The sequence below is a fragment of the Melanotaenia boesemani genome, chromosome 1, assembly GCF_017639745.1.
Source record: "Melanotaenia boesemani isolate fMelBoe1 chromosome 1, fMelBoe1.pri, whole genome shotgun sequence".
Taxonomy (NCBI): domain Eukaryota; kingdom Metazoa; phylum Chordata; class Actinopteri; order Atheriniformes; family Melanotaeniidae; genus Melanotaenia; species Melanotaenia boesemani.
In genome coordinates, this window is record NC_055682.1 from 29919494 (window position 1) to 29944676 (window position 25183).

Sequence of the window (25183 nt, forward strand, 5' to 3'; positions counted from 1 at the left end):
ACTTTGTCAAATATTTAAATATTAGCTATTTAATTAGCTATAATATATATATATATATATATATATATATATATATATATATATATATATATATATATAATAGCTATTTAAAGTGATGTGACTAACTTTTAAAAATTTAATTTACAGTTGAATTTTAAAAAGGGAGAAAGAAAATAAAAGGAAGCTAAAATATTTACAAACATCAATTATGTCATTGCCAGCCATACAAAATCCATCTTTAAAATAAAAACCATTTAAAACTCTATATCTGCAACAGGTGTGAATGATTTCAGATTTAACATAATGCTTCAAAAATTTACAATCACATACAGTATCAGTCAAACATTTGGACATACCTACTCATTTAAAGTTAATGAATACGAGTATTTAAAAGTTGACTACTACTACTACTACATTGACTGGTACTGTATAACCCATAAAATGACATAGAGAAGACATCTTAGATCTTAAATCTTCTTAACCAAGCCAAATATTAAGCAAGAATGGATGAAAAACAGATTTTTCTTATATTCACATATACTACAACAATCCTTTTTTTTTTTTACAAAGGATGGCCTTTCCAATTTTTTACTGCAAAACAAATCTACCTTCGGGTATTAATAAAGTAACTTTGACCTTGAACACTGCAAACCTTTACTGTTATTTGCCACATAGAAGAAAACCCAACAACTATAGACTGTTGACACAGTGACGCTTTGTGGCAATCTTTGGTACTACAGGTGACTTAAAAGGACGACCCAGTTGGTCCTAACAGGTATTGTTACATAGTCTTATTAGTAAAATAATAAAAAATTGTGAAAAGATAAAGACTTCTGACTGCTGACCGACTTCAGAAAACATCATTAGAACCAAACACAAAAGGTGGTGCAAAAGCCTAATTGAAACACCAGTGTTGATTATTCTTTTTTTTTAAAGATATATTTATAGATTAACCCATTCAGACCCAATACTTCAGTGAAAACGGCCTAAAACATGATGTGGTTGTTTTTTGTTGTTGTTTTGTTTTAGTCAACTTAAAACATTCATTGAGTCATTCATTCATTTTTAATACCACTTATTCCAAATAATGGGTCACAGAAACTTAAGACATTTTTTTTTAACAATTAATTTCTTAGCCTCTGAAGAAATTAGAAACAGGAAATTAAGATAATTTAAAAAGTCAGATTTAATGTGAATCGCTGACCTTACCCTCATATTTATCTTTTTGTTACTTATTTTAATTTATTTATTTAACATAGTTTGCATCTTGAAAATGTTCATTTAAGATCTGCGACTCATCAGGCTTGATATGTAAAAAAGATCATTTTGTTACTTCTGGTCAGTGAGTAAAGCACTGGTTTTGTAAAGAAAGAAAAGACACATAATAATGGATTAGATTATGTAGCACTCTGCAAGGCACTTCATATTGAATCTATTATTTATTCACTCCGCAGTTACACACTGGTAGTGATAAGCTACATGTGTAGCTACAGCTGCCCTGTGGCAGGCTGACCAAAATGTGGCCAGTGGCCTCTTCAACCACCACCTAATATAAGAAACAGAAAGCACTGAAAATTAGGCTTTTGCACATCCCATGCATCCACCACATGCCTGTTCAACTTATTGCATCACGACTATGTAAAGACAGGTTTAAGGACCAATATCACTTTTTTTTCTATTTTTTTCTATCTTACTTCTAAAACAATAGAAAAAAAACAGGAAAAAAATATACAGAAAAAAAATAGTGAAAAAGGACCAACACTACTTATATGAATAAATAAATTATGCTCCCACTGGTTGGTTTGCTCCTGTGAAAATCTTTCAGTGATAATGCAATCAGAAACCGTAGTTCATCAGTTAAAGACAATGAATAACTTTCCTCCACAACAGCCGTATTATGTGAAAGAAAAAAATAGTAGCCATTGTGATCTCAGCAATTGCTAATACACAAGGCTGAGTGTGTGAGTGAGATACATTTTGAAAGAGTGAAAATGTCCTCTGTGGGGTCTGAGCATGAGCATGCAGTCATTGAACTTAATGTACAAACAAGAAATTGGAGCAGATGGTGAGCTCTGCAGTTACAGCCCATACTAATGGAATCCTTGCAGGGAGGCGCAGATAGACACTGTTTTAACTTGAAGTCTCAGCTGATGAGGATCCCCCGGCTAATAAATGTAATTATAGCTCCCTTAGAACGCATGTGGCTACTCTGAAAGAGACCTCCCACACAGATACTCTCAAATATATTAAATAAATGGAGTTCAAAAGGAATCAGACTATTCTTTGAAAGGTTTGCTACGAGTTCGAAGAGGAAAATGCATTAAAAGAAGCCAATGTGCTAGCTATAGCTTTAAAAGGTCAAAGATCATCTATTTTCAAATTTACTTTCTTTTTTAACACATTATGTTTAATAATCGAGCAGAAGTATTGAAAGAATAAGATACTTTCGCTGCAAACTCACTGGCCCAGCAGAAAACAGAGAATAGCCACCTTCAACCTGCAGCACATTTGGGATAAAGAAACACTCAATTGACTTTGTTCATTTATGCATAAAAAGAGTTGGATTCAAGAAGATAATGCAAAATCAAGACTAATGTCACCTTCCAAATACCCTATTGACAGTGTGTTTATTCCTTTCAAAATGACACACTTTCTGCAGTCATCAAGAAGGGAAACATCATTCAGATTCTGGTTATAGGTAAGTATTTTCATTTATATGACATTTTTACTGTGGGTGTTATTTCTCTACTGCTCATTTTCTCCCTCTGCCATGCAGCCAGTTTTCTTCTAGCGGATGTTTCAGTAGTTGGGCAGCCAGCTGCACATGTGGGAGACCATGTTGAATTCAAATGTATGCTTTCTTATGCCCTGCACACACTCAATGAATTTTAGCTTGTACAATCTTATATGTGGAAAAATAAGACCGCCATCCAAATGCATGCATTTAACATCACTCAAGTGGAGGTCTTTTTCACTATTGAAAATGTAGTGATGAGGGATTCAGGTCATTACAGCTATGTTTTTCCTCTGGTGAGTTCTGGTTCAGTCTCACTCGTGTTTCTTATGTTTATTGATGCAACAATTTACAAGTAAGAAAATGCAGTAGAATGATTAAGAGCTTGCTTATTTCTTGAATTGTATTTCTTACAATGCAAAGAGACATGTTAGAGCAGACAGTGGAAGTGGATGGGGAAGCATGAAATGATGTGTGTTTACAGTGGAATCAGAGTAAATCATCTACAGATGATTCTTTTGTTTGCATATAAAAGATACTTACCACTCTGAAAATGGCCATCTTGTTATATTAATGTAACTATACAAACTCTTCAAATTTTCATTTTAATTCCATTTTGTAAAGCAACAAACAAGAAGAGTGGGCGGTTAGGCAGGGACTGAGAGCCCTGAGGAAATGAAATATGAGTTAACCCTGTGTACAACTAAATTGTTAGATACTCTGGTGGCATTGTGGTGGAAAGTACAAAATATCTGAATAGTTTGAAATGTCCATTCAATTAGTTCAAATAGGAAAATAAAGACAAATATAAAGTACATCAAAATCTACTGCAGTAAATCTACTAGAGATGAGTAAAATGCAGAGACAATTTCCCAATTGTTATCCCCCTAAATGTCTCCTTATGAAATCAACAAAAAAACTTAGAAACTCTAAAATTGTAACATTGCATTTTAAATTTAACATTTTACATAATGTAAATACCTTGAATAATTAGTCTCGTTTTACCTTCTTTTTACAGACTGCTCTGCACAAACACCTTATAAAGATGACAGCAGTTAGAAGCATGAGCAGCACAGCTCCAGTCAGGAACAGAAATACATCTACAGAGTGGTAGGAATACCAGGACATTTTGTAGGACTGAGCTTTCAGGTGAGCGGCACCTTTGTGTCTCATGACAAACTCTATCCAGAAGAGGGCGTTATCCATGGGTGTCATTGGCTGATCTTTGTGCAGCCTGGAGAGTCTCTGCATGTTCATGCTGTAGGACGGCTCGTTCAGGACTTCTTTGATGGCCTTCAGGAAGTTGTCATCTTTGTCCACTGTGGCTATTGAGAGGATCTTAGCTCCTCCTCTTGCTTGCAGACGGAGCAGGTTATCATATTGGTCAAAAAACAAGGGCAGACCCACAACTGGGACTCCGTGATACATGGCCTCTTGGACTCCATTTGTTCCTCCATGAGCCACAAACAGTTTTATCTTAGGATGTCCTAACAGGTCATTCTGTGGCATCCAGTCAACAAGTAAAGTGTTGTTACCCAGAGTGGTTGGTCTGCTACCTTTATACCTCCAGATGACTTTGTGTGGCAATTTTGCAAAGGCTGCAGCAATTTTATTTGCCAGGTCATCAGGAAGTTCATTCACAAAAGTTCCCAGAGACATGATGATGAATCCATGATCTCCAGAACTCTGCACAAACTCCTCCAAATGTTTGGGAAGCGGTTTAGAGGGTTTACACTGAAAACCTCCAATATAGATGACATTCGGCATAGTGGGACGAGGAAACTCAAACACATAGTCCACTCTCATGAGCCACAAGTCTGCTCCCTGTAATAAATCACTGTATCTGACACCTGGGCCCAAAAATTTATCACAGACAGCTTGATACTGGGGCTGGATCAGAAATGTGTTCTGGGCTTCCCATATGGCAAAGAAAAGAAGATTTTTAACTCTCTGTATGAAAGTCATTTTGTCTGTAAATCCTGAACCAGTCATTGGGATGTAGGATAAAGGAGAAGGTGCAATGGCTAAATGCCCCTCACCACTGGTAATCCATCGCACATTATAGACAAGAGGCAGTTTAAGAGCATGTGCCAACAATATCCCTGCCCCCCATGCTGGATCAGTTAGGACAAGGTCATAGTTCTTTGCCTTTAAACTATTCATTAACTTTTCATCCTCAAACATGGTGGTAGCCATTTTGCACATCATTCCATGGACGTCAAACATTACATTGAACATTTCAATCTGCAAACTCACAAAGCTCATCAAAGGGCTTTTGCCCCTCTCTATTGCAATTAATTTTTTAAGGATGGGGTTGATGAAATCATGATTAAAACCTGTAGCAACAGGAATGGTGATAGCCTTGTAATGCAGAGAATCGTCCTTGATGTACCAGCTTTTATCAGTTCGTATCACATCAACAGCATGTCCCTGCGAGTGAAGAGCCTTAATCATGATGTCCATGTTCACCCAATGGCTTCCCTCTAAAGGAATGACTAAAATCCGGCCTCCGTGGCACACTCCCCATGACAAGAACACTGCAGTCAATAAGAGGAGAAATGCTGATGCACTTCCACCGAAGGTCATTTTTATCCTTGAAGGAAAAAAGTAAAATAAACACTCAGAATAAGAAAAAACTTCTCATTAAAAATAACTTTACTGTAGTCTTTTTCTTTTTTTTGTTTTACACTTTTCTGTGAGAAAGATAAATTATTAAAAAACTAAAAAAACTGATCTTTAACATACCTGCTTCACATCAAATAGCTCCAGGCGTGCACACTCTTGGTCCTCAGATGGCCATGTGAAATATTTGAGGTACAGCACCAGTAAATCTGTAACTACAGAGTCTGAAAAAGCTTGCGCAAGCAGATTATGGATTTGCTTTTCTATGTGTGTGTGTTTTTTTTTTTTTTTTTTTTTCAGGAATGGTGAAATAAAGCGACCTCTTTGTTTAAACTGTTGTACAGGTCGGTGCTAATTCCATTTGAGATTAGCACACATCCCTAGTGGTTTACACTCATAGTGTGGTACCACGTTACAAGCTGAAATTGTACACTTAACAAACATCTACAAAGTTTGGTTTATTTTTTTTCCTTTCATTTACTGATTTTTACAGTCTTCCAATGTAAATATTTGACAGCCTATATGGCCTGAGAGAGTCATCCTGCAAGGCCTTTTAGTTTCACTAATAACCTCCGTCAATAATTGCCATGAAAATGTTTAAAGTCTATATTTTAGCACATTAACCCTTTAAGCCTGATTAGCCCTTACAAGGGCTGAAAATATTAAGACTTAATCGCCTACTATAAAAAACATGAAATAAAACAGGACTGTATGATCAATGACATTTGTGTGCATGGAATTATTTTTTTTTTTAGCATTAGCATGGTGTCATCTTTTTTGTCAAACAGGGGAAATAAACAGGCAAGGATATAAATGTCCCATTTTTCTTTTATTGCAATTTACTCAGGCTTAGTAATAGACACAAATATTTTGACATTGGAAATATAATCTTGCAGGTCCCTGGATGTCCCTAAATACCAAGAACATGCATATTAACTTAAAACTGTGTAGCAATTCTTCATTTTTAGACGGCAGTGGCTCAGGCGGTCAACAGCTCAAACCTCTCTTCATCCAAGTCATTCTGTCTTTTTTTTTCCCAGCTTGCCTCCAGTGCTGGCCTCCAGTACAATGGCATGGTACTGTAAATGAATGTTGTAGATTGGCTGCCACGTCTCTGTCTATCTGCCCCAGGGCAGCTGTTTCTACACGTTACTTACCACCAGTTTGTGAATTCAGTTCAGTTCAGCTTTATCAGTGTGGCACCAACTCATAACAGAGACATCTCAAAGCACTTTTAAAAACACAGTCCTATTTAATACAATGCATCATAGTCCTATAATCCTCTTAAAATAAATCCATTATATAATTTACATTTGCCCAATTTATGATAACTGTGCTCCTGAAAGCCAATTCATTAAAATAATTGTCTAGATTGGGAAACCAACTAATTGTACTGAATCTTCTTTTTGGTTCAATCCCCTATCCCCCTAAGCATGAAAGGAGTGGGGGGGGTGATGGTGGAAGAGAAAACTCCCTTTTAACAGAAGAGAAAACCTCCATCAGAACCAGGTTCAGAATGAGTGTCCATCTGCCTCGACTGGGGGTGGAGCGGCCAAGACAGAAAAGCATCATTCTTAGCCAGGGATATCTGCTATGAAGGAATAAGCGAGGCAATAAATGTCATATATTTTATACATGGAGAATAAAAAGGAAGAGAGAGAAATATAGGGAGGTGCTCAGTGCATCATGGGATGTCCCCCAGTAGTCGAACCCTATAGCTGCATGACTAAAGGGAAGGTTAAGGGTCAACAAAGACAGCTCTAACAATTAAGTATAATCAAAAAGGAAAGTTCTTAACCTAATTAAAGGTGGAGAGAATGTCCCAGACTGGGAGCTGGTTGCACAGAAAACACTCTGACGCATTTAAAACTAAACGTTTTATCTCCCATTCTGTCAGAAACTCTAGGAACCACTAGTAAATCTGCAGTCTGAGAGCAAAGGGTTGTGCTGGGAAAGTATGGAACTAAGATCCAATGGAGAGTGTTCATGAAAAGCTGTATATGTGAGTGGAAGAATTTTCAATTCTTATATATACATATATATGACTAGATTTAAGTGGCCTTTAATTGCATTTAAAAAGGGAGCATAAATGAACCTTTAAACTTCTCTGATGTATACTGTTTACCTTCAGTGATCTGATGTCTTGAGGCTATTGTCTTTAAATGTTTTCTCCTTCTCAGAAGGGTTTCAGATAGCAATCTCTCTTCTGGAGTCATGGTTTTCCTTGGATTTGCCTTCCCAGTTCCATTCGATTTCAGGTTTTTGGACCCTTCCCACATTTCATAGGCAACCTCAGTCATGATAATTCACACTAACACAGGTGGTTATAAAGACCTACTCTTGAAGGAAACCAGTACATATAGATTGGTGACATACATCAAAGAAAATTTTTAGAAAGACTTTAAGAGATTTTGAGGCATTTGAGGTGCAAGATTCATATTCACTGGACCACAAATAAAGCTTTAAATTCCATCTTTTTCCATGATTGTGTTGATCAGGTTTGCTTGTAGCATCAGCACTTGGCATTGTAGGTGCTGGAATACCTGATTTAAACAGTAAATATAAGCTGATAAAGCTTACAAAGTCTTGATTTTTTTATGTGTAATTTGAAAATGTGGCCACACAGAGGCAGTGCATGTTCCCTCACAGACTGAAGGGCTGATATAATCTTCATTGGGTGGGGTGAACAGAAGATCTTTTCCCCAAATGAGATCATTTTGTGCTATGCCAGGGTGAACTGAAAACACCCTGGAGCATGTCTGTACTCGGCTATTACCATAGATCATCTTACAGTCCGTCCGGAAAATGCAGCATGTGTCCTCAGGCTGAAGATGAGTGCTGAGAATTTCAAGTCCTGACAAGAAAGTCTGTCAGGAGTCTGAATAGGAACTCCTGCCAGGCTTTGTGCCAATAAAATTTCATTAATATTTCACACATTACCACAGCTTTTTATTTTTTTTTTTTAAGAAAGTCCATCAACATTTTCAAACCTTTCTTGAAAAAACAGGGTTGGAATTAAAATTTTGTTCTACATTGATCATCCTACCAGAGATGATTCTGTACATAATGTATATGCACACAAAACATGAAAGAAATGAGATTAACATAATTAGGCAAATCTTAGCACATTAACTGGCTGTTTTTCTTCTTCTTAAAATATTGTTGCAGAAATAATAATACTGTAAATTTCTACTATATAATGCCAGTAAGAACACAAGGCCAAATGAATGTGTTTTGTTATACTGAAGTTTATTTCAGTGGAATAGGGACAGAGTGAAAAGGATATTCTTTAAAATCATCTGTACTCTCATAAAAAGAATATTTGGCACCCCATGCTCTGGTACAATTTGTATTTTCTAAACATACTGTACAAACGGTCATGACGTTGTTCTCTATGAGATTTCCACAATAATTTTGTGTTTTATCACAATTAAAATGTATTTCTTCAAGCTTTGAGCAGCTCCTCTTTTTGCACATTTTTGGAAGAATGCTGTGCATCGAGAGCACTGTTACAAATACATTGTGTTTTGCATGCACGTGTCCTCTTTAAAAATCCTTTAATTTATGGCATTTCCAGCTTAATTCGAGACACGATGTGTGTATCTCCATGATCTCTGACACAGCTGCAGCTTACAGATTAGCTGCAGAGTAAGACTGTTATCTGAATGTTTTCTCAGTGTCTTTCAAACAAGAGCTGTTAATGTGATGTCCTTCCTTTTGTGGTAAAATGAACTGTTGGTTTTTCAGAGAGTACTTCCAACATGGATAGGGACAATGATGCTGGCCCATTTGTAAATAACTGGAATAAAGAGGAGAGCAGAGCCAAAGACTGACACCAGGAGGAAGGCCCACAAAAACATTCGATCCAGAACCTGGGCTACAAACTTCCAGTCCTGAACCACCTGAAGCAAAGAAGAAACACCATTCAAATATTGAATGTAATAATTCATTTTTTTCTATTTAATCATCATTTCATTAAGCCTATTTTGTTTTTCATAATTGGTTGTTTTGTTTAAAATCATGAAAAAAGAGGTCAAACTCACCTCTCTGGCCTGATTTTCTTTTACAACATGCATGGTTATATAGCGAATAGACTCCAAAGCTGCTTTGAAGTTGTGACGTGAATAACGGAGAGGAGTGAGTTCAGACGCAGAGTCCTTTAATGATCCTGGTCCTGCAGCTCCTCCCACTCCAGCAGGGGCATAACGGTCCACATGGCTGCGCATGCACAGCAGTTTAGGCAGACGATGAAGGAAAATCCTCCTCACCCAAGGTGCCATGCCATGATGTGTAGAGGAAGAGCGATGGTGGATGTTGATAGCAAACACAGTGATGATGATAGAAAGTGTGACAAAGATCATGGTGAAAACCAGGTATTCTCCAATGAGAGGGATTGCCTTCGAAGAAGACGGGATGATCTCCTCAATGACCAATAAGAAGACGGTGAGTGACACTAGTACAGAGGTGCAGAGACAAATCTTCTCGCCACCATTTGAGGGAAGATAAAAGACAAGAATGGTGAGGAAGGACAGGCCAATGCAGGGGATGATGAGGAAGAGGGTGTAGAAAAGAGGCAACCTGCGAATAATAAAGAAGTAGGTGATGGTGGGATAGGTGCTGCTGTCATCAGTCCTCAGACCGCGGCTGCCTGTGGCTTTTACTATCTCCCACTCTCCATTGTCAAAATAGTCTTGCTTGTCAACATGGAAATCCTCCAGAATGATGTCCACCTGTTTTGATATGGGCATGAAATCTCATGTCAGCCACTGGTCATGACTTGTGAAAATTATGTGCAGATACCATGAAGAAGAAACTCACCTGGGAGCCATCATAGGTCCAAGATCCAAACTTCATTGAACAGTTCTGGAGATCAAAAGGGAAGAAGGTGACGTCAATGGTGCAGGCGGACTTGTAATTTGCTGGTGGAGTCCAAGATATGGTTCCATCATACTTAACAACAGCCTTAGTGACAGTTCCTTCAAACCGTCCATCTGAACTGTTGGGAGAAATTTACCAAAGTTTCAGCAGAAAGGAACAACTATCTTCAAATATTAAGACAACTGCTTCTTTAATGTCTCCTCTGATAAAGAAACTCCCACACAAGATGTTTTAGACCCTAACAAGATCTAAGATATGATCCTGCATCCTTTAAGAATAAGAACAAGGTTAAAAAGGTTAAATGGACATCAACACATGTATGAGGACGACAGTGAGCCACATGCCACAAATAAGACCTGGATGTGTTTTTTGACACACACAAAGAATTTAATAATGCGTTCAGCTATTAGTCTTTCAAATGATTTTAATATGCTTACCCAAGGAAAAATTTGTTAGTTTTTCTCACCTTCCTTTAGAAGAGGCCACAGATGATAATAATTATTGCTGTATAAATGGTCATAAGGACAATTTGGGGGGTAATTTCTTTCTAACAGATAGATGATTCAGTAAAGGCAAAGTTGGTCAAGTAAACTGTTGGTGAATGGGAATAATAAATAGTTCTATACAGCTGTCAGTTCTTGAAAAAAAAAAGAAAAACTGTTTTTTTAAATAGAAAACTGAAGATCAAAAGGAATTTTATGTTTCACCCTGAAAACAGCCTAAAATACCAAAGATAATCAAAGTTTTCAGCCAGATCCCAAAACCTAAATCCAGTCAGAAATCTAAGGAATGTCCCAGAGTGGAAAATATTGCCATTTCAATCAAACAGTGTTAAAGTCAAATACTAGTTCAGAGGTGTGTATATTTATACACACAACTGTTTTAGGTTTTTCATTTTCCTCAAATGTTTCAGATTTGTTTTCACTTTCTTACAATCAACCAGTTCTGAAATTATATCTTTTGCCTGCCAAGTATTTTTATTCTATATAGAATAACACATACTTATCATACAGTACAACATCAGGGATCCAGATTCTGTCAGATGGGATGCGAATGGTTGTGATGCCCTGATAGTCCTCAGGGTTCCATCGAAGTTTCATATCAATCCATTCCTACATGAAATAAGAAAAGCTGAATTCAGTACAAAAATATTCTATTTCTTTCTGCAAATAAAAAAAGATTTCTATTAAATGTTTTAAATTGTGAAAAGTAAAACTCATTTGCTGTCTTGACATTTTATGAAGGCCATTATCCTTCTGTCCACTTATACTCAATTTAATTCAGGGTTGTGAGGTGAAGGCACTTTTACATTATTTAACAATATATAACACTATTACATCTGTATGTGGCAGCCAGCAGCTAACTGACTTGGCTTCAGACATTGAAATAAGTAGGAAACAGCTAGCCTGGGTTTAAGTAAAGGATAGAAAAACAAAATGACCCATTAGCACTAATTAAGCTAATTGCTAACAGCAGCACTTTATAATAAGGTACTGACCCTTTTGCAAAGTGACTGAGGAACAAATGAGGCGCCAGTGAAGAACTGCTTGATAGTTACATAATGCTTTGTTCAGAAGTATTTCCCTGACTACTCTCAACCCAGGAGCAAATAGTAGATCATTATTTACAACTAAACTAGCAGGAAAATACTGTATTTGTAAATAATACAAGCATTGTTCATGATTATCTGCAAATAAATCATACTCAGTTTTCATCATGAGCAGTCACTGATTCATTTACATCTAAACACAGAGCAGCTCATAATAATTACTTTATTAAACAAATCATTCTTTTCTCCTTGAAGTAAAATCAAGCATCATTCTGATTAATTACTCCATAATTTCTTATTACTTTACTGTTGTTTTATTGTGTATTATTAGACCATATATGCATCGATGTGCACACTTGGATCACTGTCTCATTAAAGATGAAGGCAGATGGAATGACATGAACAGTGTCTTTCCCCACTGAAATAAGCTTAACAAGACAACAAACCAAATTCCCAACGTTGGAGAGATTAGTAAAGATTGAGGAGTTATTGTTCTGAGCTGTTGGAAATTATAAGCTAGAAATGACTCGTGAAAGAAGTTCAGGTATAGTCAGTTGCAGATAAATATGAACTAATGATTCACTCGTTATGAAACAAGTCACTAATGATAGTGCCTCCCAGCTAGTTCTAAAGTATGTAACAATTATCTAGAATTGAATGTTATTTGGAAAGGACTTATAAAGTTTTAACAATTGGCCAGTATCTCATTCAGTAATTGGTATCTACCTTATTGTGTTGCTGTTATTAAATAAACAAGTCTATTTAAATTTGCAGCTAAATTGTGGCAAAGCAGATGATAAACCTAACTCTTTCTAAAAAATAAAGACAATTTAAGAAAAGGACGGTAATAAGATAAGATTACTAAATATAACACCTTCCTCTCTTTGCACATAACATCTATGATTGGTATACATCCCTTCCATTTCCTGCTTTGTACAATGTAATTTATCAACGGGAATGTTGGTAACTGACCAGAATGACAGAGCCTGATCTGGGGTAATAATTCATAAGATGCATGACAGACAAGACACTCGAGACCATGAACAAGGTTGACAGGAGCAGGAAGGGAGAGGAGGGGGCACGTGGAAGCAGGTGTGTGGGCTGCAAACCGACTCAGCTCATATGGATGAGAACTGTCAGCGAAATGCCACCAAAGTAGATTAACAAGCCCTGCACCAGGGCAGACTGCTTGTCTCTTCATGTCATGTGCATCAGAGGCTCCTTTAAATTACCTCTCCAACCATAAAGTAGCACAGGCACCCATACAAGTTTACCTGAAATGTAATTAGAAGCTTAGCTGTACTTACCTGTTTCATCCAAACATTTGTTGTCATTAGTTGTTTTTTCTCATCCTAAAATGATAAATCAACATGTTAATGATATGAAAGTAATTTCAAATTGTGAATCAGCTAAGCCATTTTTACATATTTGATGCCAACTACCGTATATTCTTTACATTGTACATTATTTACTGAAGAATTTTTTATCAATGATTAAATCCTCTTTATTCTCACCACATCAACTAGCTGGGAGATAGCCAGCCCAAACTTCACACAGATCGTCTGGTTTAGATATTCCACAGGACGGACCCATTTCTGGTAGTTTCCAAAGAGATATTTAAACAGCTTGTCCTCTGCTTTTGCATAGGATGACAGTTTTGGTACACCTGAAAGGTGTGAAAAAAATGTAAATTAAAAAATATGATAAGTTCATTCAATAAATACCACAGTACTTTAGACTTGTTGAGAGACCACTTAATGGTCAAAAGTGGTTTTGTTCTGGTACTGGTTTAAACAGTAGTAAATTCTCCGATCTGATTTTTAACAATGATTTTAGGAGGCAAAGAAAGAACGGCAAAAGACACAAACACAGGCTGAAAATAATAATGCATCTTCTGTTTGGGAGAAACTATCCTGGCTCCTAGAAGAAAAAACAAAATAGAAAAAGTCTTGATCATTTGGAGTTGCAACAGGTTTGTGTAAGATGGCAAACTCCCTGGAATAAGATCAGCGACATCTTTGAACATGACTTGATGAAAGAAAAAAAACTCAGATATTCTGATTTTCATGAGATTTAGCAGGTGAATAACATGTTGTCAAGTGTCTGTACTGGATTTATCAATCAGACGGATAATAATAAGAAACAATAAAACAGTTGTAAGTTGAGCATATCTGCTGCTTATCTTGTACTGCCCCTCATATAATTTGGCAACATGGCTGTCATTCAAACCAAACACAGTATTTCAACAAAAAGTATTTTTAACAAAAATACTTTTAATTTGTCAGCATGTTGTCATTCAGAAGATGAAGTGAGTCTAGTGCTACACTGTGAACTTAGACCTTTATATCCGGTTCAAGCCTTGCAGTGAGTTTGCTCCCTTCCTGTCTGTGAATCAAATGCATTACTGTTTAAAAGTCATGAAGGGCCAATTAATTCAAGTTGCTTGAAACAATGTATGATGTATATAGATTATTTTGACATGATCTTTGCAATTGTAACTACAGGAAGCATTCAGAAAAAACTGTCCTCTGTCAAGGTCAATGCCCTATCTTACGGTTTTATGGCACTCTTCTACATTTCTTAAATTCAGCCTGGTACTTTTTGTGTTATGTTGCTGAAAGTCAAGTCTAAAGCACTAAAAACATGCATTTAGAATTAAGGTTGGTCAATGGATACTGTAAATGGGATAGTGGAAAGAGTCTTTGTTTACAAGGTCAAGAGCTACACATGAAAATGTGACTTGGTCATGGACAGAGAAAGTATTGTATCTTTGCCCTCAAATTGTGTGAATGTGATTATTAGACTGACATGTAGAATACAGCGTACAGTACCAACACACATTCAGTGCCAAACATCCAAAAGTGTGACATGTAGTCTGGCATGTATGCATATTCACTGGCATGTATACATGTCAATGAATGTGCATCACAAAATGGGTGCAGTTGCTTTGAAATAGTCCCATTTCTTGAGTTAGATAAACTGCTAAAGCAGGCCTTTACTGCAGTGCAGAAGATACTGATCACATTAAAAGAAATTTTAATCAAATTTTAAAGAACTGGACATAATTTTGCAGTTCACAAAACAGTGTTTATAGATAATGAATGTTGGTGGAAATGTTTCCTCGGGAACAGCCTCTAATTTATGTGGCATTCTCCCTCACGCTCTCTTTCAGTGGATCAATAAAGACAGAGCAGCAACACATTCAAACAATGGCTGTGTGATCAGCACATTCATCACTGCTTTATCTCCTCCGACACTGTCATCAGCATCCTGCTTGACTGGAAAGACAGCACCCCAGTCTGCTAGAGTCCACCTTAATCCCTACTGGAACATGTGTTGATCAATCAAATGGAAAGGTGAAATCTGTAGAGATGATGCTGATGTTATCAACATGATTTTGAGTAAAATAAATATTTGATGTCAACTTTTTCACTCAAGGGTGCTGTTTGGCAGGTGCAGGAGGAAGCTTTGTAAAAAGAAAAGCACTAATATCAAATGGATATGGAATACAAAATTAATATGACTATCATGCAGATGCTGAGGATTACAGTGAGAATAGATTAAATGTGATACTTTGCTACAAGCAGTGTAATGTAAATCACCAGTAATTAACAAGCAGGGTGTTTCAGATCAGGCTATGAGTCCAGCATCAGTTACCATGGTGATTAAAAGGTTCAAATACAGCTGACTTCATGGAAACTGGCGATTAGCCTCTGATCTTGCATACAGTCCTTGTGGTAGTGTGATAAATTGGATTGAAAGATCATATATCATATAGCCTACTGGAGTAAAATAGTAGACTCTGCAGCAGACACCCAAAGGTGGTGTAAATTAATGGCCAACCATAAAGTTGTCTAGACAACAGGTGGAAAGAAATTTTCTTAAACGCATAAAACTGTTTTTTTTAATGCAACAAATGTATAAAATATTACATTTTTGTGTATTTATCAAGAGAATTCAATAGATTCAACACAAACTAAATAGGAAAAACAAGTCAGGTTTTCTACATTTTTTTTTTTTCACTTTGTTTTCAAATGGGGGAAAAAATGCCTGAAAGTACAGAGACCATCCATCTCGTGCATCTTTGTACATTTACATTTTTACCTACTCGATTTAAGAGATATTGCATTTATTTAGCCCAATAAACATTTTACATATTTCTATTGTCTGGCTTTAATGAGAATTTGCTTAATGGCGGTTTTAAGTAACTTCTCACTTACGACCTTTCATGAAATGTTAACTCATCTGTTAACAACTTTGCTGATAACTAGCTAGTAGCTAATAGCTAATTTGCGTAATTTTGCTTATAAATGGAAGTAAAATTATCAGCCCTCTTTAGCCCTCTCATTCACAATCTTAATTCCCATAACCAGTTTCTGTTGTTTATCAGCTATCATTTAGCTTATATTTGACTAATACATTTTCAACATTAAACCTACTACATATCAATAAAGTAACTTCATGAGGCAGTTCTTGTCCGCAAAACACTCACGTAGTGAGTGGCACAGGTGGCTCCAGCTCAGCAACGGCAGCAGCAGCAGTATGAGAGAGGTAGACGCCCCTCGTGCTCTCAGCGTCATATCAGAGCTGGCACCACATACACACAGCTGGTCCTTTGGGCATCTCAGGGCTGTAAAATATCAAAAACTGTAATTGTTTTAAAAGGTAGCTTTTGTGTACACCGATAAAACACCTGAGCTGTCAGAGTAGCCTTAACAATGCCGTGGGTTTTAAGATTTAGTTTCCAAGGTCCCTCTGCATCATCTTCACTCAGAAACATCCTACTCTGATAATAAGGCTTTGATACACAGAACAACACCCTGCACACGCTAAGAATGCCCTCTACCTTCACCTTGCTAACAAGACACTCTCAAAGGTAATATATAGCCTATATTCCACAAATGCTGTACACCTACCTGTTATGACTCTCTACCATTAACACGGAATCCAGCGTGATAATGGCTGTGGTGGGAGTCTTGACAATACCGACAGAGTAGCTCTATCGCTCTTCCATTCCGTACAGGTTCTTTTTTTCCCTCTCACAGACGCTGCTGCACTCCCTGCTGCTTCCACTGTGCACAAGCAATGCATCCTTATTCCCACCTCCTCCTTCCCCTACAGTCCACCTAAAGCAGCAAGCTGTCCTTCTCATTGCACCCCTCCCACCACCAAACGCCAGTTTATAGATGATTACCTGCAGCCATATGTCAAGCTTCGCGCTGCAGAATACAATAAGTATATGAGCATGCAGCGCAAAGCTGCATGGAATTGGAAAAATTGAATATCAACTTCTTTAGAACCAAACTGATTCAACATTCACAGTTATGCTTGCGCTCTACCTTGATTTGTAAAGATTACATTTTTATGTTGAGAGGTATTTTCCAGCACACTCACACACATCAAGTTATATACAACAGCTTTTTATCTCAAGGTTGCTGCTCACTGATATCTAACACTTCAATATTTTTCCAATATGCTTTTGCAAAAGCACTTTAATGCATTACTAACCTGTATGAGGCAAATATAAAAATTTCTGTCAAGTTCAGTTAGGCCAAATCATACTCCATGGAGATTTTTTAAAAAGAGTCAGTCATTAAAGCAAGATTCAGCTTGTATGAAATTCACACAATTTGATTTAAAGTAGACATACAAGCACAGTCTAAAATTATACAGTATTGTGCATAAGTCTTGTACTAGCTGTGGCCTGTTTCTTAAAACAATATACTACCAGTAAAAAGATGTCTGGCAACTTATTGGAAAATGTTCAAATAAATGACAGTTAAGTCAAAACTGAGTTTCTAGATATCTAATACCAACATTGGCTATGACCATCTTAATTCTTACAATTCTTACATAGACTCAAACCGGGACAAGGGAGGATGAAACCATGACTGAACACCAACTGGGGGAATTTCACCTCCAGTAAATATGTGGAACCATGGGTTCATGCATGTCCCTGGACAACAGATTTTTTTGGTCTAAAAAAAAAACATTCAAGTTTTTTAAAGTTTAAATTCACAATAAAACCCAGATGTATAAAAAGCCACTGGTGGTCCCTTCCAGCTACCAGAGGCAGGGGTCCCTGAACACCAACAAAAACAACCTGTTAACAAAAGGAAATTAATACGTGCTAAAAAAAAAAATAAATAAATAAAAACAATAATAATGTCAAAAACACAACAATTTAAAAACATGCAAGTCCATTAAAACAAAGTTTGTAGTCTGGAAGACTCAGCAGGAACCTAGCCGTGCACTGGTCCAGATGATGGGGTAGTCCAGTAGGGAGGACGTCTCGGTGATGGGTCACACCTGATGAGTGCAAAGAGGAAATAGCTTTCCAGACTTCCTTAGGACATGCAAAAGCTCTTATTTGATGGGGGCTGAAAGTAAATCTACTATATGTGGCATGGAATTTCATTCTTTAAAACAACGCATTTTGTTTTGCAATGACACAAAAATTTGTAACATTTGGTTTCTGTCAGTTTACTGTCAGTTTGATACATTTGATTTTTTTTCCTCTACATTTTCAGATTTCAATTAACTGAATGGTGATAACATGACTGACCTCATTGTAATCATTTATTATTTTCCTGGTTATTGAATCCATGCACCTTCTGTGTTTAGTTTGTGTTTTGTGTTATGAAATATTTTAAAGTGCTCCTGCCTTTGTGTATTACAGTAATGCATTTTCAAAGACAACACTTGAAACAGATAATGGGAAGTTAAAGACAAAACTATATACAATTATTTAAGCAATTTATTCATTTGAACTTATCATTTTTAATATGCTAAAGTTGCCAAAACCCAGGCAAATGAAATATATTTCATATATAAACAGTTATATATTCTTATAAATGTTTTTCAACATCTTTTTATGTGAGCACATTTGAGGCAACAGGTTTTCCATTCTGCTGCTCTAAAGCTGACCGCCTTTCAACCCCTACACTTTCATCCTGCTGGAACATCAGGCGGGTATTGAAAGCTGTAAACGCCAACAACTCTGCAGGAGAAGGTGGGGTGCTAGGGAAAGTACAAAGATCAGCGATCTTTAACACCTCCCTGAAACAATTTTGCCTGAAAGCAGCCACTATCATCCGTGTTCCAAAGACATCCGCCATATGCTCCCTCAGTGATTACAGACCGGATACACTGATCTCTGTAGTCATGAAGACCTTTGAAAGACTTGTCCTTCACCACCTTAAGTCTTCCGCCAAACTTCAACCAGCATCTGTTTGATTTTAATGCAAAATGGAAAATGTCATTACCACTGCTTTGAGTCACCTGGATAAACCTGAGAACTATGTCAGGATGCTTTTGATTAACTACACTTCAGCATTCAATATCATTCTTCTGGATACACCATTCAGAAAGATGAAGGACTTGAACTTTCCACCCTGAGCCTGAGCCTGAATAAAGAATTTTCTGATGGACTGATGATGCACAAACCACGAGGTTCAGGTCTCATAGACCCTGATGCTCCGTACAGGCTCTCTGTAGGTTTGTGTACTAACCCCCTTCCCATATGCACTGTATATTTAGGCTATTGTTAGACTGTGTCCCCTTTCACTCCTCTAATATTGTCGCCAAATTTGTAGAAAACACAGTGATGGTGAGTCTGAGACTGTTACAAGAACTCATGCAAAGAGGAAGTCCAGACTCTTACTGCTTTGTGCTCAACAAACTCTTTTCAGGAGAGAGCAGAAAATCTGGTCCACTACAGATAAATAGGGCCTGTGTGGAGAGTCTTCTTTTTCAGCTTGCTTGCAGTGCACTTTGCCTGATGTTGACCTCCAACAAGTCAGCAGTCCTCAGAAAGGCTTAACAGAAGCTCCATTTCATTATACAGCTGAGGAAAAACCATTTTGAGGTTAGATTGCTGATGATTTTCTATCACACCACATCAACTTGTCATTAATATGACTATGTTAATCTGCCTTTATTGGTTGCTTTCTGAGGGTATAACATTTGGACTGTGCACACATGTCTTCTTGACACGTGGAGCATCAGGTGGGCACATGAGTACATTTTTTATCTGTCTTTTGTACATTTAGTACTTTCTTTAATACTTTCTCTGTTTCAGTGTGTTTTGTATTTATTTGATTTTATGATGTAAAGCAGTTTGGTCAACCTGAGCGTTGTTATTAGTTATTAGTTATTAGTTATCGTTGCTATAGAAATAAACTTTGGCTCATTGACTGATTGATCATACTTGAAACAAACTTTTAACAACAAGTTTAAATGAACCATCAGAGAGCCACTTACAAGGTGTCAGTGCAAAGATCACACATTCAGCAGCTACAAGCACTTTCCTTTGTAACGTGCATAAAACAGCATTCTTATCATTGTTTAATATTTAGTTTTCAAAGAAGAACATAGAACTATTCTGTCACTTTTCTAGTAAGTGATATTTTTTCATCACAATCATCTAAACACATCAACATAATATGTGCATTTCTGACTTGCTAATTTTGATCTCTGACCATAATTCTACAAAACTGCAAAAAATTCATGTTCTGCAGCAATGCAAATGCATAATTACTAATGTAGCATCATGGTCACTAACTGAGCATGCTGTTTGAAGTACTTTTCCTGGAATATCTAAGCTAAAAGGACATTTTAAATTAAATGTTAATAAATAGTGTGCTGGTCGCTGTCGCTGCTCTTTGTACAGATATTACTTTGTTACCCTGACTCATTTTACTATCATCACAAGGTTCACTGGGCTATAGGGCATACTAAAGCATGGTTCACTTGTTTACTTCTAGTTCTTATATATCTGGACTTTGGACGCTGGCATTACATTCAGCAGTCAGTGTAACTAGATTTTTCCTGTGTGGGGACACAAGGCAGAACACAGTAAGTAGAATCTTGTGTTAAAAGAAGCTGTTTTTATGTCCTGATATAAAACATGTTTGTATATTTTAAGGTAATTTGTCTGTTCAGTCAACAGAATGGTGATGAAGGCATAGGGCAATTATTATTTTTTATATATATTTTTTTAGATTGTAAAGATATCAGAAAGTATATGTGCTTGTTATATGTGCAGATCTATCATAAAAATATGGGCTTATGACCAATCAATCATGATCAGGGCATAATTAGTATTGCATGAGTATTGAGGATTTCTACAAGAATACATAAACGGCTGTGGGCCAACCCAGCTGTAATATCAGCTATGTATGGACTCACACCCGCCCCCTGCCCCTTTCCACACACACAGACACAAATGAATGCCAAGAAAGTAACTTCTTCTTTTCTTCTGAGCTGATCTGTTTTAGTAAAAACAGTAAAAAATCTGAACATGACAGTTACATTTACCATGTTATTAAATGCTGAGAGATGTAAACAAAATTAAAATAACATTTATTATGATTAAACCAAGCCAACTTTATTTATAAAGCACTTTATGTAGGTACTGACCAAAGTGCTGAACAGTAAGAATACACAAATACATTTAATAGTCATAAAATATTTCCAAGAATATATACATAATAAAACAATGTATAATAATACCCAAACTAAAATGATAAAAACAACATCTAAAAAACAAAATTAACTTTAAAGTAAATTTAAAAAAAAATTCAACTCTCAAGCAAAGGCCAATGAGAGGATGTGGGTTTTAAGCAGAGATTTAAAAATGGACAGTGAAGAGGTCTAACATGCAGTTCCACAACCGTGTAGTTGCCACAGCAAAAGCTCTGCCCCTTCTGAGCTTTTATCACATCCTCGGCATATCCAAGAGCAGCTGATCAGCTGACCTGCACGACCAGGAAGGGTAGGCGATTAATATTAATGATTACATCTTGTGCCAACCTCAACCAAAATCATCAAGTGGCCTGGTTTACTCCATTATTCCTTAAACTCAATATGAGACACTTATTTGCTCTTTGAGAAGGCACATTATCATTTTTTTAAAAAGTTGTCATTAAACCTTCCCTCATTTAATGGAATAAGAGAAATGTCCAAAATGTTCACATACATGTCCTGTAGAGGTAATGACTGCCATCTCCCCTGACTCTTTTTCTGACATCAACCCCATACTTTTACTGATTGTGGAAATGTGTTTTCCTCTGGTAGTCACCTTGATATATTATTTTAAGTCTGCAACAAATAAAAGTTTGGGCCGATTCTCTTTAGCCCACTGTAAACTGGCTTAATTCTGGGCATGTCCTAGTCGGAAACCTCAGGAAGAAAACCTCCCCAGGGAGGGAAGGAAACATCCAGAAAACATCCAAACTTGATGGCCACGGCATCTCATCTAGCTTCTCTTTATGTGGAGGAGCAGCGATTACACCACAAACCCCTCCCAGAGGATTGAACTTCTTACCCTAAGTCTGAGGGAGACCCCAACCATTCTGCAAAGAACACTACCAACAGTTCATGTCCATACGTGAGGGTAGAAAGAATGACCAGTACATTAGCATCCCCATGACAGAATGATATGGGGCGGCATGGCTCAGCGGTTAGAGTGGTTGTCCTGTAGCCCAAGGTTGCCGGTTCGATTCCGGCCCGGAGAGCTCATGTCGAGGTGTACCTGAGCAAGACACTGAACCCCTACTTGCTCCTGATGGGTCATGGTTGAGCGCCTTGCATTGTAGTTTCCGCCATCAGTGTGTAAATGTATGGGTGAATGTGATGTAAAGCGCTTTGGATAAAAGTGCTATATAAGTACAGACCATTTACCATTTATGAAGCAATCAGCATCACTGATGATGATAGATATATTAGATATTAAGATCAATACATGATGTAATGAGAAAAATTTTAAACTTAATGAAGTCTCAGATCACATGTAACCCAGTTTAGGTGAAAATGTATCCTTACTAAGTTTACTTGTTTTATTGCATTTAATTTGATATGATCATTACATATATACTGATCTATATTTACAGAAACATTTTTATTTCTGTCAACTGATACTGTTTATTTAATCAATTTCAGATGAAACTTGTCATTTGCTGCAGCACCTTGCTGCTGTTCCTCATCCTTCCCAGAGCCAGCCAAGGTGGCAACATCTTGGTTTTTCCAACTGAAGGCAGCCACTGGATAAACATGGACATTCTGCTTAAAGAGTTGCACTCCAGAGGACACAATATAACAATTGTGCGCTCCAGCAAAAGCTGGTACATCAAGGCTAACTCTTCTTATTATCATAGCTACACTGTTCCTGTTGAGAGAACCTTAGATCAACAGTTTCTTAAAAAGATAATATCTGAAGCAATACAGTTTGAACGAGGGGCTATTCCTTTGACAAGTTTTCTTCAGTGGACTATAGGCGCACTTGACATATTTGTTGATGTTCATGCAGCTATTGGTGAATTTGTCTCAGCTATGCTAGATGATACACAATTGATGAGAACCTTGAATGAGAGTAAGTTTGACCTGGTGCTCACTGACCCCTGCTGGGGTGGTGGAGTTATTTTGGCCAAATATTTGAACCTTCCTTTGGTCTATAATGTTCGCTGGCTCATACCTGAAGAGGCTCATTTTGCTATTGCTCCTTCACCCATATCCTATATTCCTATAACAGGATCTGGCAGCACAGATAAGATGACATTTTTTCAGAGAGTGAAAAACATGATTTTATATTTGATAACCCAAATGCAAAGCAGCCTTGCAGTTAAACAAGTATATCAGCAAGTTTGTGACAAATATCTTGGTCCTGGTCATGACTTTGATCAGATGAAGATTGATGCAGATATTTGGTTGATGAGAGTGGACTTTGTGTTTGACTTTCCACGCCCCACCATGCCTAATGTTGTTTACATGGGAGGCTTCCAGTGTAAACCTGCAAACCCACTTCCTGAACATCTGGAGGAGTTTGTGCAGAGTTCTGGAGATCATGGATTCATCATCATGTCTCTGGGAACTTTTGTGGATGAACTTCCTGATGACCTGGCAAATTACATTGCTGCAGCTTTTGCTGAATTACCCCAGAAAGTCATCTGGAAGTATAAAGGCAGCAGACCAACCACTCTGGGGAACAACACTTTACTTGTTGACTGGATGCCACAGAATGACCTGTTAGGACATCCTAAGATAAAACTGTTTGTGGCTCATGGAGGAACAAATGGAGTCCAAGAGGCCATGTATCACGGAGTCCCAGTTGTGGGTCTGCCCTTGTTTTTTGACCAATATGATAACCTGCTCCGTCTGCAAGCAAGAGGTGGAGCTAAGATCCTCTCAATAGCCACAGTGGACAAAGATGACAACTTCCTGAAGGCCATCAAAGAAGTCCTGAACGAGCCGTCCTACAGCATGAACATGCAGAGACTTTCCAGGCTGCACAGAGATCAGCCAATGACACCCATGGATAACGCCCTCTTCTGGATAGAGTTTGTCATGAGACACAAAGGTGCAGCTCACCTGAAAGCCCAGTCCTACAAAATGTCCTGGTATTCCTACCACTCTGTAGATGTATTTCTGTTCCTGACCGGAGCTGTGCTGCTCATGCTTCTAACTGCTGTCATCTTTATAAGGTGTTTATGCAGAGCAGTCTGTAAAAAGAAGGTAAAACGAGACTAATCATTCAAGGTATTTACATTATGTAAAATATTAAATTTATAATGTAATGTTACAATTTTAGAGTTTCTAAGTTTTTTTGTTGATTTCATAAGGGGACATTTAGGGGGATAACAATTGGGAAATTGTCTGCATTTTACTCATCTCTAGTAGATTTACTACAGTAGATTTTGATGTACTTTATATTTGTCTTTATTTGAACTAATTTAATGGCTATTTCAATCAATTCAGATATTTTGTACTCTTCTTGTTTGTTGCCTTACAAAATGGAATTAAAATGAAAATTTGAAGAGTTTGTATCATTACATTAATATAACAATAATATGCCATTTTCAGAGTGGTAGGTATTTTTTATATGTAAACAAAAGAATCATCTGTAGATGGTGAATTTGTTTTTCAATGCCTGAGAAATCTTTGTGCTGAGTCAATGTGAAAACCTTTACTTGTGTGATTCTGACATTCACTGTATGAGAATTAAAGACTTGTGTGATATCCTCTGATGTGTTTGATATTTACATGTGTTTTTTTCTCTAACACCCTCCATCTGCAACTCTATGGCTACTCAAGTTAATTTAACAATTTTTTTAATTTGCTAACATGTTATCATGATCATACCCTTGCCACATCTAACACACCTTCCTAAGAAGTCAGATCAGTCTATATATCAATTTTCACGGGTAACTAGTTTTAATGGTCTGGTATGTTTCCTACGAGTGTAAATAATATTCTTTGTTTATCCCCCATTTTATCCCTTTTAGATTTGTTTTGTTTTCCATTATTTAACCTCAGCTGCTGTCCTCAAAAATCACACTCATATTCAACTTGCTCACTGTCCACAAATATTTTTAAACCGACCCTCTCTCGTTTCTTTAGCGTAC

The 25183-nt window shown here is 37.1% G+C and overlaps 3 protein-coding genes across 4 annotated transcripts; 1 reads left to right on the top strand and 2 right to left on the bottom strand.

The window, feature by feature from the left end:
• Nucleotides 1-3724: 3724 nt before the first annotated feature.
• Nucleotides 3725-5623, bottom strand: LOC121645291 (UDP-glucuronosyltransferase 2A1-like). Its single transcript, XM_041993764.1, has 2 exons — nucleotides 5480-5623; nucleotides 3725-5327 (listed from the first exon to the last, which is right to left on the bottom strand). The coding sequence occupies exon 2, from the start codon at nucleotides 5318-5320 to the stop codon at nucleotides 3725-3727; it is 1596 nt and encodes a 531-aa protein (XP_041849698.1). The 5' UTR covers nucleotides 5321-5327; nucleotides 5480-5623.
• Nucleotides 5624-8586: 2963 nt separating this feature from the next.
• Nucleotides 8587-16907, bottom strand: chrna5 (cholinergic receptor, nicotinic, alpha 5). The gene is made up of 8 exons (XM_041994702.1): nucleotides 16700-16907; nucleotides 16276-16413; nucleotides 13298-13449; nucleotides 13091-13135; nucleotides 11237-11346; nucleotides 10175-10352; nucleotides 9400-10086; nucleotides 8587-9258 (listed from the first exon to the last, which is right to left on the bottom strand). Exons 2-8 carry the CDS (start codon nucleotides 16361-16363, stop codon nucleotides 9100-9102), a joined length of 1419 nt encoding a protein of 472 aa, XP_041850636.1. The 5' UTR covers nucleotides 16364-16413; nucleotides 16700-16907; the 3' UTR covers nucleotides 8587-9099.
• A 3661-nt stretch (nucleotides 16908-20568) lies between these two features.
• Nucleotides 20569-24489, top strand: LOC121645459 (UDP-glucuronosyltransferase 2C1-like). Of its 2 annotated transcripts, XM_041994027.1 has the most exons (3): nucleotides 20569-20639; nucleotides 22725-24324; nucleotides 24378-24489. In XM_041994027.1, exon 2 carries the CDS (start codon nucleotides 22725-22727, stop codon nucleotides 24306-24308), a length of 1584 nt encoding a protein of 527 aa, XP_041849961.1. In that variant the 5' UTR covers nucleotides 20569-20639; the 3' UTR covers nucleotides 24309-24324; nucleotides 24378-24489. The 2 variants fall into 2 exon arrangements, with proteins under 2 accessions (XP_041849961.1, XP_041849894.1); XM_041993960.1 differs by having other exon boundaries at nucleotides 22725-24489.
• The last annotated feature ends 694 nt before the right edge of the window (nucleotides 24490-25183 follow it).

Bases quoted from the DNA above. Each gene is read 5' to 3' on its own strand.
- chrna5 (XM_041994702.1), bottom strand. From the start codon at position 16,363: ATGACGCTGAGAGCACGAGGGGCGTCTACCTCTCTCATACTGCTGCTG. The intron at 13,136-13,297 runs GTGAGAATAAAG...TTATCATTTTAG, and splicing joins TCTCCCAGCTAGTTGATGTG to GATGAGAAAAAACAACTAAT. The intron at 10,353-11,236 runs GTATGTGTTATT...TTCTCCCAACAG, and splicing joins GATGTTGTACTGTATGATAA to TTCAGATGGACGGTTTGAAG.
- LOC121645459 (XM_041993960.1), top strand. From the start codon at position 22,725: ATGAAACTTGTCATTTGCTGCAGCACCTTGCTGCTGTTCCTCATCCTT.
- LOC121645291 (XM_041993764.1), bottom strand. From the start codon at position 5,320: ATGACCTTCGGTGGAAGTGCATCAGCATTTCTCCTCTTATTGACTGCA.